Genomic DNA, 20,913 nt, shown 5'->3' with positions numbered 1-20,913 from the left:
TAACCTGATCAAAGCTGCAGAACACAGCTGCTCCCAGCACATAATGTAAGTGGACGGCCTGCGCTCTGTCGGGGCAGCATATTCTGAAAGTGTGTATTTATTGTTACATAAGAGTCTGGGAATTTCAGTTCTCATTTTACTTTTTCGTACAGGTTGGACTTAAATACTATAATTTTGGATCAATCATGAGGAAAACAAACATAAGCTGAGCGCCACTGTGTAAGGCTGATTAGTTTTGAATGGTAGTTGGTACAATTTCACAGCTGGTGCCCACCTTGGACGCTTTTCTCAGCATGTGAGGGCACCTTACCGTCTATTTCATTCATGTTGTGTGGGTTTAATGTTTCTGCTCTGCTTCACGCCTATCTTATGCCTGTCTACTTCTGTTACTCTCCCTGAGTTAATCAATTTTGATATATAGGAACGGGTACCCAGATGAAATCCACATACAAATGAATGCTAAGCTGGTGATGCAAGACCCATTATTAGTTTTAGGCTCTTTATGGCAATATGGTGGACTTCTAGGCTGATGGACAGGTTTGGCTGTCAGTCTGGTGTTTGTCGGTCTCTCAAGTAAGTATTAAAGGGTGATACCATAACTTGTATGCTTGTGTACGTTATTCAATCCACAGATATGTATGCAAATTTGCCATGAATCAGGTTCTAGCTGTAGGTACTGGAGAGAAACTACAGAGCAGAATGCTCTGCCCTCAAGGAACTTAAAATCAGTTCCTTGAGAGGTAAACAACTATTCATACAACGAATAATATAGTGGGGAGGAGTGATGAGAACTAGGAGAGAAGGTACAGGATGCTGTAAACGCATAAGTGGAGGGACCTGACCTCATTCTGCATATGCCTAGAGTTACAAAAAGCTTTAAACCTGAATATTTGATGACAGTGAAGAATTATTATTTTTAACCATAATAATAGGATCGTGTTTTTAATTTTTTAATCTTATTTTTCAGAGGTACACTCTTAAATATTTATGATGAAAATATAGGGCATCCTGGATTAGCTTCGACACAATCCAGAGATGGGAACTGGGAGTGGAGTGAGATTTTTCTTCTTGAACTTGGGGGGACAGGTTCATAAGGTTCATTATATATATGTTTCTCTGCACTTTTGCTTATGTTTGAAAAGTTCCATAATCAAAAGTTAAAGAAAAACTTGAGCAGTACTAAACTAAATTCTCATCACATGGAAGAAGGTACTACATGAAAGTAGAACGCAACGTTTTCCTCTGTATTTTGCTACGTCCTGTCCTTCTGAGGGTCTCCGTGGGTTTTCGTTTCTTCCTCTCCTTTCTCATACCCTTGCCCACCTTCTCCATCTTTCAACCACTTTATGGTTTTCTTTTTGTCTTGGGCTTAGATTCCTGTCCGCAGAATTTCGTAGCACTGTACTGTTTTCTCACTTCCTCCTTTCCCACTTCCTCTCTTTCCTCTCGTACATCCAGTAAATTCAGTTGACTTATGATCACAGATGCTCCCGGACTTCTTTCACCTCTGGAGCCACGGTCCTAACAGAACCAGGTTCCTTACCGCTATTAAGAAAATCAGAGAAGGGGCTGTGAACTCGTGCCCAGCACCACGAAAGGTGCTTCTGCCTCCCCGGGAACTACCTGTGTGTCAGAGCATCTATCTATTTGTCCGCTTATTCAAAAACGGAGGCTGCTCCATAGGGTTCTTGACTGGTCCATAGACTGGACCTTTGCTTGTGAGGTTTTGAGCGTGGCAACGATAGAAACTCATTAGTTGGGGAGGGAGAATGATGCCGAGCCAACTGTCTGGTTCTTTTCCTAATGGATATTGTTTATAGGAAATAGAGAGCAATATTTTAATTCTAAGAAGATCTTTCATTACAGTATTCCTCCCACCTTTTTTGGAGAAGTTTAAACTGCGTTCATTCCCTACACAGGTATCTGTCCTCATAAGCTCTCTGAGAAGCCAGGAGAGGGAAGTCACCTGTCTCCAGAAGAGCAAGTGTAGGCACAGTGAGGACAGATGACTTGTTCCAGGTCGCCAGCGAGCCAGCAGAAGGGCTGACAGTGACACTTTTGCCTTCTCTGCCTGTGGAGCCTATGAGGGTCCTACGACTTACAGGCTTTCCCGAGGGTGTGGCAGGAGGAACCTGCATGTTTGTCCCCATTGTTCTGTATTGTTTACTTGCAGGATGTGTCAGCACAGCATGTAATGTTATACCAGATGTCCTCCACGGGAGGAATTTCATCAGTCACATACACGTGAGCTCCTTTCGTTGGGCATAACGATGAAAACCTGCCTCCCAAACCACTGCTGGTTCCCTCTGCTCCTTGGGCATTTTCCACTTTTAGCTGAAGAACACGCATGGGTGTCTAATGAAAGCGTCACGTGGCTTCACCTCATTTTTTTATTTTAGATGGTTCCAATCAAAGTGGCTCAGAAGGGTTCCGGATTGTCTGAAAGCCACAGCCTGTCGGCCCTGATCTCCAGGCCTCCACCCACTGATAGGGCCGCCCGGTTCAGCCTCTCCCCACCCCTGCCACCCAGCTGGAACCTTTAATCTTTTAATCCAGAGGGGCTCTCTCCGCCATCCTACGCTGGTGCCTCTGCTCACTTGGTGTTCCCTTCCTGGAAAGTCCAAATGCTGGCTGAGCTCAGGCCCCGCATACATCCGCCCATGACCTTGCTCTTCTCTGCACTGCCAGAGGGCCCAGCCTCCGTACCACGTGATGCCGCACTTAACAGGAGCGTGTCTGAGTGTGAGTGTGTGTGTGTGTGTGTGTGTGTGTGTGTGTGTGTGTGTGTGTATACTAGTTCTGTCTCCACATAAATCCAGAAGTATCCTGAGGGCAGAAGGGACAATTGTGTCGAGTTATCTGAATTCCCTGTATGTTCTCGGAACAGATGTGGAGGAAGTGAGCTGAACTTTACTTTCTCTTCAGAGAAATATCTTTGGTTTTACTCTCTCATGTGCTCAATTCCCTCTTCTACACAGTCATATATAATCCACACATTTAAAAGGGCCTGGTGGAAAGAACGGGGGGTTGTGTTCTCGTGGTTGTGTCTGTGGGGGTAGGGGGTGTCTATGGATTTCAGTTGGTGGTCCGAGCTGATGCCAGAGGAGGAGAACCATGCACAGCTGGGCCCACCAGGGTCCACTGCGCCATCACCACAGGGGCCACCATGGCTGTAGCTGCGACGGGGACCACTCACCTCTGTTGAAACACCTTCTGGCCCATCTCTCTCGCAGCTTTCTTCACCTCCTCAGGAACTGCGTCTTTCTCAGCCTCAGAGACCTGGTACACATTGTGGCCAGCGTCCAGCCGGTAAGGACCACCTTTGCCACCCAGACCTGCAGTGTCTCTTCCCCCTGGGAGGGAACATGAAGATCCAGGTAGTTACTCTGATGCAGACCACAGAACAAGTCAGGTGATGTATTAAAGACAGTCCCATGAAACATATTAATTGTACATAACTAATAATTAAATATTCAAATGATCTCCCTCTGGAAACAAAGGGTGTCCCCCCATTCACATGCTTTTTTCTCCATCCAGTCAGATCTTACCCACATTTCAAGGCTCAGGCAAATTCCATGACATGTCATCTCATGACTTGGTTGCACAGGATCAATATTCCTGGGCACCATTTGTTACCCTTTAAAATTTACTTTTCTTTTCTCACCAACTATACTGATACGATGGACGGGATTTTATCGTATGTTTCTTCGTCCCTCTGCACCTACCAGGGTGGCTTCAACATCAGAAATAATATAGACTTGCTCGTGAAATGAACAACTCTTCTCTTTCCTCATGTTACCTTATTTTCCCTTAAAATAAGAAAAAGACAACGAGCCTACTTGTACCATTTCATCTGTTTTGCAAATGATAAAAATGAGGCATAGGGACGTTAAGCGACCTACTTCCAACCTCATATCGGTGGCTTAGCCAAGAAGAGTACGAACCAATTATTATACCAACTTTGACTTTAAGCTTAGAATAATATACGACAGAAATGCTGCCAACTTCAGAACAGTTTTCCAATAAATCCAAGTTTACATGCTTATAAATGCATTATGTAATATCGTATAAACCGTCTATGTATAACTATAAACTAAATGCCTAGAAGGTAGGTAATATTATAAGAAATGGTGAGGACTTTGGCTAACTAGAGAGCACTTGCTTTGTCTAAATACATGCAAATTCAAATTATTTTAAAACACTACGTTGACCTAAAGAATGCATATATTGGCCAAGATGTGGCCTCTGGGCTACCAGTGTATTACTCCTACTACACTGGTAGCATTATAATGATTCAAATGCTAGTGGTCAGTTTTTTTGGTTCATTCACACATAACTTGGGAACTCAGAAAAGAATCCAGTATTGGAGGGGCAGCATAATGTAGTATAATATACTAGTATTATGTAGTATTGTGCTGCAGAGTTAAGCCAGACTGCCTGAGTTTGAATCTTGGCTCCAATGCACTCGTGCTAAGTCCCTGGGGGAAATCCCTTAACTTCTCTGTGTCTCAGTCTCCAATCTGTAAACCAGGGACACTAACATCATTTACTTCATAGACTATTATGAGGCTAAAGTGCTTAGAACAGTATTTGGCACAAAATAAAAGGTGAGTGACTGCTCTTACAATTAGTATTTCGACAACTTCCAGTCACATAAATGAGGACATTTCTAAGTTTCATAAAGTGGGAAATTTGAAAGCTTTTAGGCTTTGGTTCAATTATGTTCCATTTTAATTTTCTCCCTTGGCACCTTAAGTGGTGTCATAAGTCAAAAGCAAGAACCCGGCATGCACTGCTTTCCTTATCAAAGTCCAGGTGTGTCACTGTCTTTTGGGAAATAGCATGAGAACAGCCGATTAATTATAGTATTTTTACCCTTTGATTCGAGCACATCTCATTTAGAAACTGATGGTGGAAAATTCCTACTTGGATGTGGTAATTCCTGGCTCTCACTCCTGAATAACCTATAGGCAGAGGGGAGCAGTGACAGGCAATGACAAGGACCCATGGAAGTGGGAAAGCTGTTTATATGACCTGACTCCCTTCCTCAGGAGTAAATGGGTGGATCATGAATCAGAGCTTAAAACTTCCTAGGCACTGAGGTGACATCATTTTTGGAGAAAAGGAGCCACAACTGTTTGGAGGCTGGCGTGAGTGGCGGTCAGGTCAGCATGAGTCACACGGGGTGGAGAGGGCACGAGGAGACAGTTCTTCATGACCTCCGTTTCCCAGAGCCTTCCATTTGTCCTAATTAAATAAAAATGCTTGCTGGAGGTTCTAGACTTCAAGGCATAATCTTGAAGCTAACACTGGACATCCTATATCAGCTCAGAGACAGCAGAGAACAGGCACGGGAGGGGCTTTGATGATGAAAAAGGAATCAGATGACTTGTTGGGTCAGAGCTAAGTTCAATATAGAGAATTTTGAGGAAAAAGAACGACAGGGAGGAAAGAATCTGAAGCAAAGGAGCCTTGAAAATTGAAAAATAAAGACTGTGCGAAGCAAAAGCAGGGTCTTCAGTCTGGGCAGATATGTGAGGTGGTAAGTTCAAGTTCAAAACCAAGTGAGAACCTCCATGGCTGGGAAACCTACATCTGGCCTGCTCGTTCTACAATGCATCCCATATGGATTCAATCTTGCTGTTTGACACTGATTTCCAGATCAAAGGACATTTCTAAAAATACCCTTCCTTCAGAGCTGATGCTTGATGAATAAAGAGCAGGCAAGACGTCCGCAGGCCTGTTGGACAGCACATTGTCCCAGCACAGAAACCCACTTCCTCCCGGGGCTGTCAAGGCCAAGAGGCACAGACCATCCTAAGGGAAGGCCAAGTTCAGAGACCGTGCCAGCACTCCTCACGGCCGAGATAAGATCAGACAGTGCACACATAGTTTGGCCCCATTCCCGCAGCCCAGCAGATGTGTCTGCTCCAGCTGCCGCGGAGGAAAGAGGAAGACAGCAGGCATGGGAACAAACAATGCTCTCATCAGGCAGCCAAGAGGAAGGAATGGACCCCAGCCATCGGTTCAAACCACAACCAGCTCTTATCTCAAAATCCTGCATCCTCAACGCACTCACTTCTGAGATGTGGAAGACAGGGACCATTGCTTTTCAAAGCCAGCCAGTCGAGAAAGAAGTTACTATGGCTTTCTGGCATGACCCCAAGGGCACGGGATTTAAAAGACGGGATTAACACTTTAGCGACTATATTGTGTGTTCCAAGTCTTGTGCTCAGTGCTTTACAATCAATGTCTCATTGAATCCTCACCACAGCCCCGTGAAGCAGTTACTATTATCCCCCGTTCAATGATGAAGCAACTCTGGCAGGGTCCACATGGTCTTTGGGCATAGGGGACGGAACCTGTGGGGACTCCGCACGCCAGGGTTTTTCCACGTCTTGATGTCAAGCGGTGACAGAGGGTGCGGGCACAGTCCCACTGACTGACGGGGAGGCAGAGAAGGCATGTGGCCCCAGAGCCTCCTCTGGACGCCTGCTGTCTACATGGGCTTATGAGGTCTCGGGGAGCCTGACCCAGGGTGTGCCCGAGCTACCAACCTGTTCCTCCAGCCCAAGTATTGCCGCCCACGTGTGGCATGTTGTCTGGGTCCTCCTTCCCATGTTTGGGGGAACTCACGTCTTCATTATTATCTCTGTTGATTGTTATCTAAAAATGAAGAATTGAGACATTATCACGATCCTGTGACCAACACCAGATCCTGCAGGACTCTTTCCCCCAAGTCCTCACGGTACCTCATAACCTCAGGCCACAGGACACAATAGATACTGTCAGTGTCTGGCCATGGTGTCATCAGATCAACATCCTCTTAGTTGGGAATGAGACAAATTTAATTTAAAAAAATGCGTTAAAAGAAAGAAAAGATGCTGGACTGGGTTACAGAACATGCCTCGAGCCAAGGAAAATGGATCTCACCAGACTGACACCCTCCCAGTGGTTGAAAGGGCTCACTGCCCGGCTGTCCCCGCTGAGTCACAGCTAGACATGGACCTACTTCCAAGGAAGTCCCACTCTCCGAGAAATGTCGTTTTATATAAAATATATGGAAAAGAGAAACAGAAGACGTATCTATAGTGCCTCGGTGAGGAATACTATATACACAGACACTAAAAACTGCTTATTTATTTTCTGGACCCATTCTAATTTTACTACGGTGTTTTTAGCTTTCCGAATTCATCTTTCTTTTCATACTGAATTTACTATTCCTGCAATTCAAACAGAACAAGTGGCACTTCAGCCTTTCTCTGTGAGCACCTTTGTGGCTCATTGGCCCCTACGGGCATTCAGCACAGATTCACCCATAGGACGGATAACCGCACAGGAATTCTAGTCAATAAAGACAACTTGGGACAGTCACATGTCATGCGCCCTAGTAGCCTGCTGCCAAATGTAACGATTGTCAGGGCAGACCAGATCAGATGTTCATTTATTTGTTCAAATAAGATTACAGAATCATGTACTGGCAGGACATCATGCCGAGTACCAGGGGCCTACAAGAGCCAGGGAGGGTTGGTCTCTGGCCTCAAACTGCTTACAATGAGCAGGAAGCTTGCAAATGGGCCTGAAGTGTGATGCCACCTGGGTCTTTACGGGTGGACCCTGTTAGGGGTCATGGATAGGACGTGGAACTTTCATTCTGGATGTCAGGTGACCGAAGGTGGTTATTTAAGGTCTTTGCACATAAAACGGCCATTAAGAGTGAATTCAATATAACTTCCATTGTCTTATGTCCAGAGCCGTTCATTTCAAACGTTATGACATTGTAAAGCGATTTTAACGAACTGGACGTTTCTGCCAGTAGTTTCGGCAGCATTGACAGAATTTTTGCCATCACTTCAGCATACTTCAAGAAGATTAAGCGGCTGGGACACGACAAATGAATTCCACGCACATAATCATGGTCTAAAAATGGGTGAACATGATTTTTTTCTTTTTGTTATTAAACTATGCAGAATAGCTGGTAACATTTAGAGAACAAATAAACATTTAAAATACTTTCCCCAAAACTCGCCACAACTTTCCAACTTGTCCAGAGGTACTACTGTAAGACATATGCAGTCAATTAAAATATGTATACTGGCTACACGAATTCTAGACCAGCACTAGCAATAAAAGTTTCTGTGTGGATGGGAACGTTGACACCTGTGGTGTCTAATATGGCAGTCGTTAGTCCAATGTGGTTCTTGAGTACTTGAGGACCTAAATTTTAAATTTAAAATAAAATGTAAGTTTATTTAAACAGCTGCACGTGGCTAGGGGCTATCTCATTGGACAGCACAGCAGAAGAACAAGCGTGTCTCAGGCCCAGGAGACGCTGTTTGGAGATCTTTGCAGCCTCCTTAGATATTTTCCATGAGAAATGAGAAAAACAAGAAACAATTCGAAAGCAACTCGGGATAGGGTTTTATTGTTCCTAACCTAAGAAATCTATATAAAAGTTATGACTACAGTCTAACTGATTTTTTAAGCAAACAAAATGGAGCTTACAGATGGAGATTCATTTGTTATAATAAGAAGATAAGGTTACTTTATACACATTTATAATAATAAATAATGTATAAATACTATATTTATTACAATAATGCTGTCACTGCTTAAAACAATTCTGGACTGCTGCTGGAAGGATCTGCAGAGTTCATGGGAGATTCTTTTTTAATATCTTTAAGGGTGGCAATTATGTGTTCTTTAAAAATGGGTTTGATTTTTAATAAACAGCCAAAGGATACTTGGAGTTGATTTCTGGTATAAACGATTTGCTAATTTACTATGTATATGAGCTTTTGGCAAGTCAATTAACTTCTCTGGACCTCAACTTTCTCAATGGAAACGAAGAGGGTCGAACTCGATGATTTCTACCATTCCACCTAGTGCTGACATGCTCTGGCTGATTCAATGATTCCAACTCCGGTTAATAAGGTGATGAATCTGGGGTTGTAGTCGAAACCAGGTACGATTATACAATAACTTACAAGAGTAAGTTACAAGAGCTGTCCTTACAAGAGTTGTGACTGTTCTATAGGTCAACGCTAAAAGATAAAGTTCCAAAAATGGTGTGAGCCACGACAGAATGATTGGAATAACTGTTCTGAACACGTGTGTGTGTGTGTGTGTGTGTGTGTGTGTAGTTAGTACATTGTTTAAAAGTAAAGCAGAAACCTTCAGAAGATGTATAGAAAGCGAATTTCTGTGTCTATAACTGTACTTTCATAAAAAATGAGTTATCTCCTAGGCATTTCACGCAACCTAGTAATTCTGCTTGCTGTAGGAGAATAGCCTTGTAAGCACTGAAAACAATGGCACGAGGCAAACGAAAAAGTCCCTCACATCGCCTCCCCCCGCCCCCCACCCCCGTCACCTCCAAAATCATGCTTGTGAAGTCGCAAAGACACTGATAATGGGCCATGAGGGAGGCAGAAACTTGGCTGTGACATTTCTGGGCAGAAAGGAACTGTGTGCTCTCTGTCACCTGTGTGTCTTGCCAGGCCACCTGCTGCGAGATGGCACTGCTCACGTAGCCAACGAGGCCGCCCCACCCCAACCCCAACGGGACGCGAGACATGTTTCAAAATGGACACATTCTTCTCAGCCCAAACCTCATTGACTGCAGAGAAACGCAGACCATAAAATTCCAGGGATACTTAACCTAAAAGCGAGGCACGTGGGGGACATTATGTAATGTTGTGTCATTTTAGGAATGCCACCAGACTCCCAGAAATGTATTTCTCTAGGTGGACGGGAGAGGCACATCTGCCAAGGGGTTTTCAAAGCCATGTTAGGACATCTCTTACATGACTTGACGATGATTCATAAAAGAAACAAGGCAGGAAGTCTAGGGCAGTCCAACCCAAGACAGAAACTGGAACCGATACGAGGGAAGGGCTATCATTTGAGAAAGCTTGTTTCCTGGGGACAGACGTGCTGTAGAACCACTGGTCATTCAGAAAGCTGATAAACTGTTGAAGGCTTACAAGCACGTGTGAGAAGGACGCGGAATGCATTTCTTCTGAGGCTTAGTTTCATCTAGAAAGAGCTCAACGAAGTGATTCCAATTGCTGAAATAGACACACTGTATTCACTTAAATGGATCCAAATTTTCCCCAAACCACAAAATATTGCGGACCCTTATAATTTCTGATGCAAACTGGTGCACACGCGGAGACCTTGGACGTGTTTCTCACAGCTGACACAATCTACTTCCTTTCAGGTAACTGTGCTGTGAACCTAAGAACTGTTATCCTCTTTCACGTGAATTAACATGGGAAGAGCATGGATCCTGTAAATTATAACTTATAAAAATGTTCCAGAGTAAAGCAACCCAAAGCCAGAGCAGGGAAGGGAGATGACTCATTGGAGCCCTGTAATTCTGGGCAAGGCCCATATATTTTAGGCTCCTCCTCAAGCTCGTAATTGTTAAAAACCATCAGTAAAATTATATTAGTAGCCAGAATATGACCCTGGAAGAAAAGTTAGCCCTCGGAGGTATGAGGACAACACAGCCGAGTCCCATTTTCCAGTGGAGACTAGGTGTGGCGTGGCAGACGTTCCGAGCTGACTACCCCTACGTCCACTCCCTCTTTCTTCTTTTATTTATTTTTTTGATTTTTTTTTTTTTATTGGGGAAGGGGAACAGGACTTTATTGGGGAACAGTGTGTACTGCCAGGCCTGTTTTCTAAGTCAAGTTGTTGTCCTTTCAGTCTTAGTAGTGGAGGGCGCAGCTCAGCTCCAGGTCCAGTTGCCGTTGCTAGTTGCAGGAGGCACAGCCCACCATCCCTTGCGGGAGTTGAACCGGCAACCTTGTGGTTGAGAGGACGAGCTCCAACCAACTGAGCCATCCAGGAGCTCAGCGGCAGCTTAGCGGCAGCTCAGCTCAAGGAGCCGAGTTCAATCTTAGTTGCAGGGGGCGGAGCCCACCATCCCTTGCAGGACTTGAGGAATTGAACTGACAGCCTTGTGGTTGAGAGTCCACTGGCCCATGTGGGAATCGAATCGTCAGCCTTCGGAGTTAGGAGCATGGAGCTCTAACCGCCTGAGCCACCGGGCCGGCCCCCACCCCCTTTCTTCTTTTAAATAGAAGTTGGACGAATCAGTGTTGGCTGGATGAAGCTCAGCAGTCCCCGTCCGCTTTGCCAGTGATTGGTCTAGGGGAAGGCACGTGACCTGAGAAAGTCGGCCAGGAGGTTTGTGGGAAAGCTTTTCCTCCCAGGCAGCAGAAAGCTCTCTCACGGCCCTCCAACATACAGCTGCGTTGGGACACAGAGTGAGAACGTGTCTCCATTTGGTGACCATGTGGCAGCAAAAGAAGGTCGCAGAAGGAAAGATGGAGGACTACCTGATGGCATTGTTGAGCTGCTGAACCAGCCCTGGAGTCACTTACCTCTGATCTTCTACATAAGCAAATATAAATGACCTTATAGTTTAAGCTAGTGAGTTGGGTTTTCTGCTACTTGGAGTCAATTGCATGAAGATTAACTGGTTCCTGTATTAGAGGAGGAATGAGAAGCAGTGGGACAGAGGCTATTATCTTGACCTTTTGGAGGCTGTCCTAATTTTCTTCGAATTTTCTGATATCAAAAAATTGCCATAATAATATCAGACAGAAATCCTAGTTGCTACAGTTGCCTATAGTTTTCTTGATTGATTAGCAGGAAATTGAATACATTCATTCATTCTCTCATTCCAACATCTCTGTGTATGTTTATGGTACATGTACTCACTGGGATACAGAGATACACAAAACAGGACCTATCCTTCTCGGAGGATACTGGTAAAGAGGAACAAAACCACAGCACCGGGCGGGATATAGGCCGTAAGGAGGTACTGAACACATCTGCCTAAAACATATTATTGTCTGAGGTTATTATTACTCACAAGTTAAAAATTTCTTTCATAGATAAAATGAAAATCCCATTAATATGTCCCTAGGAATGATGATCTTTCACATGAAGAAAGCTGGTTAAAAACAAAATCTGACCCTCATCCATTTTCTTAAGTAACATGTAGCTTCTACAATGATAATGCATGACAAAAATACCTTAGTCCATAGGTAGCTACTATATACAGTGGTACCTCGGTTTTCAAACGTAATCCGTTCTGGAAGACCGTTCGAGTTCTGAAACGTTAGAAAACAGCTGACAACTAGGCCTAGGATCTTGCACTCAGCGGAAGCTGTGTGACATGTTCGACTTCTGAGGCGTGTTCGAAAACCAAAGCATTTATTTCCAGGTTTACAGCGTTTGTAAACCGAAATGTTCTTCAACGGAGATGTTTGAAAACTGAGGTACTACTGTATTTCAATTTCAATCTCTGGCAACGCCATCAAGTATGCAATTTATCTTCAGGTCTTCCCTGGTTGGTGGCAACGTTTACCTTCAAATACTCAATGACCTCCTGCCCTCTTTAATCCCTCCTCACTCTTAAAAAGCAAGAAAGAATCTGATTTTTGATCATTAATATTAAAAAAACTACACTGTAGCTGATACTCATTCATACCAAATAATTAACCCCAAAGGGCATCCACATTGAAAGTGCCTTTATCATTAATTGAGAAATGAGAGTTTTAACTTTGAATGTCTCAGAATCAGCAAGCAGGCAGAGGTGGCAGAATGGGGTAGGGGATGGGACAGTAGGACATTGCAGACAAATGCATTTCAGAGCAATTGTGGCATTATGGGTGAGAAGCAGAATGGACGGTCCACGGTCTGCCCTGTAGCACCTCTTGCTCTGATGGGGTGGGTGGATCTTCTGCATAGAAAGTGTTCCTGTTCTTTGTCATTGTCTCTTCAGGTCTACCAGCAGCCTTTCCCTCCTGACTTTGGGCTGGACCGCTTTACTCACCTCCCCAAACCTAACACAACTCTGTCTTACCCTCCTCCTTTCTGCTCGAACACTTCTAGAGACTTATGCATATTTTGCTTTTTTGGCACAAGTAATATGGTTGGCAAATTTTTTAAAATACTTGAAACGATAACCCAAAATATTCCCCTTCCTCTATCTGAGGTGATGTTCTGGAACATAACACTCTATGCATCCTATGTCATTTCTGTATCTGAGTTTATAGTTTCTGACAAAGAACTTTCTCACTGGAATAACCCTTTTCACTAAGTTCAACACTATGCAATGAAAACACCCAGTCCGATGAAAATGAACAAAACTTTATAGATTTCACAGACTTGGGCTAAAAGAAGGGCAGAATATCAATTTATAAATATCTTACTTTACCTGTTATTATCTGACAGGAGTAGTTGGCGCAGGGGTGATACATCCATCCTTGAACCTAACAGGCACTTAGCACGTATGTATTAAATGCATGTGTGGGAGGCCACTGGGGACAGAACACTAAGAACTTCGGCATACAATGTTCTCCACAATAAGCTGCCATCTGGGTGACGGGTGGGACTTCTCCCAGCTCTGCCTGCCAGACCATAATTGGCAAACAGCACAGGGGGCCCAGCTACCGGTCAGCAGAGAGCCACCTAACAGAGGAAGAAACACATGGACCTCCTGGCTTTCGGTTCTTCTTCAAACCAGATCTGGTACCTCCCTCTGCTTGACTCCAATCCCTCCCAAGGCCTCAGCTCGGCTTCTGGCCGGACCCCTTGCTGGGTGACTCCCTTCCACAGTCTGAGTCCAGGCCGTGGCCTCTGTCCTCGTCTCTGGCCCAGACAGAGCTGTTTGAGTGGCTCTCCAAAATAAAAGTATGAGGTTGCAGAATCCATCCAAAGCAATCTCTTACTTAAGAGTTCTTTATTTATTCATCTCTTCTATTTAAATTCAAATAGAAACAAAAGATGAAGAGGACTTTTGGAAAATCTGAGACTATGAAACTAGATGATGGACTCAAGAGGCTGTTTTATGGGTTAAGATGCTCTAATTACAAACAATCGTTAAGGGAAGCCACATGTTATCATTGTATGTAGGTGAGTGTCAAAAACCCATGTTAAAAACCCACAGAGAACTGGCATGACAACAGTTCCCTGGCGCTGAAACGCACCCTTCCTGCTGTCACTTTAGACCAACACCTTCAGTAATCTAAAATTCTCACAAAAACAACTGCTAATTAAATTCAGAGACAGCAGGGGTGGGGCAAACTGTCAGGTCTTCATATAGTCTCCCCTTTCTATTTTAGAGAGCCTTCAGAAGTTTAACATGCACTACAGTGACTGCAAGCCTGGCTATCAGACCTCCATAGCCAAGGAGAGGGTTAGCAGGGAGGCCACAACCAGGGCAAACAGCGTGCAGATGCTTTGGTTTTGTCGTTTGCAAGGTGGCCCTGGCAAGAAACAGCTACTGCCACGTGCTTTCATCATGTTTGAAGTGAAATGATGTCAGTCTTATCCTGAACTTGTGAGCTCTCTCTGAAACACAAAACCTGTTTGGCAGTTTTTAAAGCTCTGGTGCTTTTCCACATGGATAGAATTCTCTGAGGTATTAAGGGTAGATAGGAAATGGAAGGGTGGGTAGAAAAGCCATCCTGCCGCCACAGTAGGTAAAAGCAAAAGGGGGTTCTAATATGACCCAGGTTCCAAAAATGTGTGGAAGCACTGACCGCAAGTCCATGCCAAGGCATTTAGCATGGAGGGTTCTCTTCTGAAAGCAGGAACACTAACTGAAACAGAGCTGGATGGGTTATTGTCGCATGTTCCCTGTGGAGAGGTGCTGCCAGCACCACCCACTGGAAACTGCTTTCCCATTTTCTTTGTTTCCACTGAAGTCACATTACACCATTAGCCATCATTTCTTCCAGCTATCCTGCATACAATTGTTGCTTCACCATTGAGGCTGTAATAATGTTTACGAAGCCATGGCTGATTAACGTTTACCTGGAGTTCCCTCAACCATTTCCTCAAAATACATGGAGTTCCTGTAAACCCTGTATTAACGTCCAGCAGTGCAGTGCTCCTTGGCTTCCACAGGCCCCGCACTCTCCTACACTTTTTGATAGCTGCAGTGGGTCAACACTATTAACCACAATACAACAGCGTCATAAGGAGAAGCCACAGAGAAATAAGCGACAGGCACTGCACACCCACAGCACTCAGGATAGCACAGTGCACGGTGCATTAGCCGACAGGACTCATGGTTATGTGCCCTGCGGCTCACTGTGGGAGGGGACCTTCCAGGCTGCTGCACCAGCTCAGACGGGCTGAGTGTGTAAAGCTCCACTTGTAGCACAGGCAAAATGCACATATTAAGTAACTGTGATGTGTACACTTTTAATTACAGGTTCTAAAGGCTCAAACTATAGGTTGATGGTCTATGTCAATGTGAAATTTAGAACACTAAATGATGAGGCAGAAAACGAGGTAATGTAAGTGAGCCCGAAGGGGGACTGCCCAGGCTTGCATCCCCTCCCCAGGGACCACCCAGACTCAGCCCCTAGACATAAATTTTTCTGTCAAAACATCCTTAAAGAACGGAGATAAGATCCTAACCAGAAATATCTAGTGTTTGACACCTGTGCAGATCATTGGAGCCTGCTCTCAGCTTGAACTCCAGCCTCATGATACCACAATTAGAATAAAATGAACATTAAGGCTTGGCCCCGCCGTGGGTTTTTCTGTATGCATTATGGGTAAGAGCACGAGCAAAAGAAACTAGTTATATAACCAACAATGTCAATCAAATGACCTCAGTCCATCTGTCAGATGGACGTCAAATCTCCTGCTGTAAGAAAATTGACCTACCCTTTCCTACATAAGGAAAAGCTAACCTGACGTTAGGTGCAGTTGTCGCCAGCAACCTGCTTGAGACTGCCCCTGGCAGCCGGCGCCTTTCTTCTTAAATAAACTTGTCTTACGTTCCTACTTTTCTGAGTCTTGTGAATTCTTTCACATTCTGTGAATGACTGGGGTTATTCTACAGCAATACACTAAATACCAAGGGTACAGCTTTCTTATGAAATTTAGGGCATAGTTAGTATGACACACATTTATGTTCTGTATCCTTGGCATTGAGCTACATGGTAATTCAACACAAACGATTCCTAAAATGACTGTAATTAATTATGGGCTCAGATAATCAGACATAAACCAGTTTGTCATTTTCTCCTTTGTGTTGGATCTGCCAGTTGCCCATTACACCTTGAAGCTCAAACTTCTTCAAGGATAAAAGCGCGGGATGCCATTCCAACAAGATCCCTCCATGTTTGCCTCTGTGGCTCCCTCCTGCCCCTACACACCCCACTCATCTCCCTCTGTGCCCCATCTGAGGACCGCTTCAGCCATGCCAGCCTTGGGTGTCCTGGCAGGTCGTGGGCAGGATGCAGCATGAACTCTGGGATGTGAAGTTGTGCATCTATGGCTATGAGCGCCACGACAGGGTCACTAGGTAGTGACAGGGATCATACACAGGGGAGAGCAGAGAACACAACACAACACAACATGCAGAGACTCTAAATTAACCCAGGGCCTTGGGGAGGTACCGGGGTGAGTGGTGCGGGCAGCCAGACCTTCCCCTGTGTCTGCCCAGTGCTTGTACTGTCTCCCATTGTGCTACTCTAGTTCTTTACGACACTTCGGAGTGTTTTCATGTCTATCACCTTCCACCAATGCACTGTATCCCAGTTCCTAACACAGTGTATTTTAGTTGGGCAGCCATGCAAGGCAGCTTCACAGAATCCTGGTTTTCGGAAACACACCGTATACCCCATGTTGGACTTATATTGACATTTCTTAATGTCATCTTTAAGGATGAGTAAGTTTAATGTAGATATGGAATGAGGTTAGGCCTCTGTAAGAGGCAGATTTTAAATGAAAGAAACTGCCCGAGAGGCATTAGGTCATGTTTGAGAGGATGGGCGTGGCATACCATAGAGAGAGTGAAGCGCTGAAAGCTGAAACCTGAACTTCAGCCCAGCGTGGCCCTAACTCACTGGGTGACACTGAGCAAGCCACTTAACCTTTCTGGGCTTCAGTTTTCTCATCTTCCCAATGAAAAACCAGACGCAATTCTTTCTAGCCCTAAGTTCTTTACTTGGGTCCTTCTCTACATTTATTTCAGTTCCAGTTTATGAGAAAAATGAGCTGTCACCAGGGATCAATTTGAGTAAAACGAAAGTCAAGTGTAAAGGATATTTTGATACAATCACGTAAAAATGTGGCTTTTCTTCAAATTGGTTCACTAAGATTTTTAAATTACAGAAAATAATTTTTATTTGAGAGGCAGCTTGATGTCATGGAAAAACCATTTTACTGGGAATGAGAAGACTAGCTTTTGATCCTGGTTCTGACATTAACTGGCAAAATGGTTTTGGCCAAAGTTACTTACCTTCTCTTCGCTTTTTTCACCCAGAAAATGAAGGGGCATGACTGCTAGAAATGTAATTCAAGTGCACAAGATGGTTCTTTCTGGTTAATAATGTTTTACATAGTTACTATAATATGAAACCTGAATACTGGTCTAACCAAAATTGCAGTACAAATTTACTGAGGGAAAGTGTGTATCATCCCGTAGGAACACGGAGATATTGAGTGTATGCCATACAGTAGGAATTCGGAAGTGAAAGAGAGCTAAAGCCTGAACTCCCATGGTTGAAGTCAAAAGATAATACTTAAAAATGGAAAAATCAAGAAAAAACATAAGTATACTATTTAGAGATATGGGGGCAAAAAGTAAATTAGCAAAAAGAGTTGAAAGCGTTTGCCTCTGAGCTATTTTTCACAACCAGTCCTATAAATTTAATTTTTAAAACTATGCACACATATGACTGAGATGAACCTTCCATAGCCTCCCTGTCATCCTCTGCTGTCAGACGGCCCACCTGCCTGTTTTTAGTAATCGTTTTTAATAAGCGCCAGCCATGAGCCAGGCCCTCTGCCAGATGTCAAGGATACAAAGACACCTGAGACCCACTTCTGTACTTCATGGAGGGTTTTCAGCCACGTGTGGGAGGTGGATCTGCTCTCATTAATCGGTGCAGAGAGGGCCTGGACTGCCATGCCCCAGGTAAGCCCAATGTGCTAGTGGAACATACTGGAAGGGCTCTTAGGGCTGGGGGTCAGGGTAAGTGTCAGGAAAAGCTTCCTGGAAGAGGTAATGCCCAAGAAGAGTCTTGGAGGAAGAGTAACAGTTGGGCAGGACAGGAGGCTGGAGACTTTAGGCAGAAAGAACAGCAGTGGGGGCGCCGAATTGAAAGCAAGGGGATTGAGTAGCAGTTTTCAAAGGGAGAGCCCTTTGCCTGCTGTGTTCATACCGCTCTGACTACAGCACCCAGTACAATCCATCGGCATAATACAAATCCTCTGAGGTGTATGATGGTGAAATGCCTCATCCTGAACGCCACCCATTCTGCCAAATCGACACAGAATAAACTGATCAGAGCACACAGAGGTTTCTGTGAAAACTCCAATAACCAAAGAAGAAGTGAGGGTTCTTTACCCCTAAATTTATTCTCCCTACTGACGACCAGGGAGAAGTGCATTTATTATACTGATATTGGATCATGGGTAATTGGTGCATAGACTTAAACAAAACCACAAACAAACCAACAGACAACCTAGCTCCGTCTTTAAGTACGAACAAACGCTTAGAATTTTTATTATCTGAGCTGCCTCCTCCCTCTCTTCCCTGCAGTCGTGTCATGCTTTAATAGTACACACTTCAGTTGTTGTTGTTGTGCTCTCCTCTCTCTTTTTAAAGACAATCTCAGTTTTTAAACAGAATTTAATTTAATATAATTTAACTGCACTATGGTACCTGCCCCAGCCTAGAGACTAGGTGACCTGAGTTCTAGTTGTGCTACTGACAAGCTCTGCAACACTCGGCAAGATTCGAACACTTGGAACCTTAGTTTTCTCATCTCTTGAATAGTAACACATGTGCATGCCCTCAGAGAGTTATCGTGGGGATTAAATAAGACGTGAAGCAGCTGTGTGACTCTAGGAACAGTACCTAGTTTCTCTGGGATTTCAGCTTCTGCATCTACAAGGGGTGGTACTCAGACACGTCCCCATGTGTCATTTCCAGCTTGAAACCTGTTTCTGTCTGTAGAAAGATGCTTTGAAAAAATGTAAAGTACCGCTCAAACATATGATGCAGTAGAGACACATTATTATTAAATAAAATAGAAGAAAAGGGAAAATTTGTTCTATTTTTTTTTACTGTGTGTTTTTACAAATTCCTACTATTTCTCTCTTTCATTTGTTAGTGTCCTTTACAAGTACCAACCCTCTGAAATCATGGAAGTGAGTGAAGTTTCCTGATAAGCGCAGTTCCAGTGAAGAGGGTCGTGGTCTCAGAGAGAAGCAGAGAGTCTCTCAGCCAGAGAGACTGAGAAGGAGCGGATGAGGGACGCGGAGGGAGGGACGTCTGGAAGAAGCAAAGGTCGTGGAAGCCCAGGGAAGACGGGGCTTCAGCAAGGAGAGTGTGCATTCAGCGCGAGTGAGCCTACGAGGAGGATGCCTGCAGAGGGACCCACGGAACGTGGAGGCTCCTTGTGACCTTAGAAAGAGCAGCTCTAGGTGGGGAGGAGGGCTGTTAGGCGAGAGGTGAGTGGCCAGAGGGTCAGTGCGAGTCGATAATTCTAAGAGGCTTTGTTTTGAAAAGGATTAAAATTATATGAATTAGAGTCAGGGGAATAGCAACTGAGATGTGTGGGATCCAGAAAAATATTAAAGCGAGTTTAAATGCTGATGGGAAAGACCCAGAAGGGAGAGAGAATGAAGATAGCTGAGAAAAAGGAGACAAAGGGTGAGGAAAGGGTCTGGGGAGGTGGGAGGGGAGACACGTCTTGGAAGGTGGTTGTGGGGCTGGTACATCTGTGCTGGGGAAGTTGAGGGAACTGCATTCTGGTAGCTTCTATTTCCTGACAGGGGAAGCATGAGACTGGAATATTTGTCTGAGCATTTGGGGAGAGTAGCTTGAAGTCTGAAGAAAGTAGGGACTGTAAGAAAATCTTATGGAGGTTAGGTTTAAAGGACTTTTTCTCATCTCAACAGAATTTTAAAAGTTCCAAACACGTTCCTTTAAATGGACGTTTTGTGGAGTATAACCATCTGTTTGGGGATTATTAAGTATTAGATAGCTATGCTTGTTGTAAAAAAGAGATAAGGAGGCTAGACGAATGAAATCTAAAGCTATCATTTGGACAAATTGCAAGCATCTGGACATACAGAACATTAATTGTGAATACAAAACGGACTCTCATAATTGTGACTGCTATGTCAGTCACAAAGTGACAGCCACGCAGAGCATCCGGTGACCGGCAAACCCAGTGAACGCCCTGACCAGGTAACTCCAGACGCAGGGTGGAGTGTGACCGTCTGGACGGCTTTATCGGACTGCAGGTGGCTGCCCTGCACCCAGTGTCGAGCATAAAATCAGGGCTCTCTGACGGCTCATGGCTCAGGCCTCAGCTGACGAGCTGACAGCCACACCTGCGCTCGTCCCAGACGGAGCCCTTGAAGCCTCGTCCCCTGACGGTCTCACCGCCCCGCCTGACGCCGGATGCGATATGCATCCCAGCGCCACAGGGACTCTCACTGAACACTGGACTCTCTCATCCTTCTTTCCTAGACTCTGTTCGCCATGCCTAACCCTACTGCTTGCAAACCTGTGTCTCCATGTTGTGTGAAACCGCTCTACCTCGACTATTGGAGGCTGTCCTCTGGCCGGAGCCTCGGTTAATGCCCGTGGTAAACTGAGTCAGCAGGACTTGATCCATGGCTTTATTCTAATAAAGTCTGACACTGTGGAAAGACACAAACGTGAGTGAGACTGCTACTTTGATCGTCGCGTCCTGCTCACGACACTGGACGTGAGGGGAGCCATCCTGCAAATGATACCGTCTGTAAATTGTTCCTGAATTTCCCAGACAAAACATGCGTTCATTTCTCTGCGCTCTCACAGCACCCTATCCTTCTCCATGTCATCCTTTGTGACACAAGTCTCGTCACCCC

General features: G+C 44.7%; 1 protein-coding gene across 1 annotated transcript in view; it reads right to left on the bottom strand.

The window, feature by feature from the left end:
* The window catches only part of VWA8 (von Willebrand factor A domain containing 8), a 299,559-nt gene that overhangs the window by 42,000 nt on the left and 236,646 nt on the right, over positions 1-20,913 (bottom strand). The window contains exons 38-39 of the mRNA XM_033104113.1: positions 6,558-6,666; positions 3,197-3,353 (exon numbers count right to left, since the gene is read on the bottom strand). Of these exons, the coding sequence (XP_032960004.1) occupies positions 3,197-3,353; positions 6,558-6,666 (266 nt within the window). The remainder of the gene's footprint in view (positions 1-3,196; positions 3,354-6,557; positions 6,667-20,913) is intronic.

This window comes from Rhinolophus ferrumequinum, chromosome 4 (assembly GCF_004115265.2).
Source record: "Rhinolophus ferrumequinum isolate MPI-CBG mRhiFer1 chromosome 4, mRhiFer1_v1.p, whole genome shotgun sequence".
Classification (NCBI taxonomy): Eukaryota; Metazoa; Chordata; class Mammalia; order Chiroptera; family Rhinolophidae; genus Rhinolophus; species Rhinolophus ferrumequinum.
The sequence above is the reverse complement of the archived record's forward strand: the minus strand, read 5'-3'. Positions and strand labels throughout refer to the sequence as shown.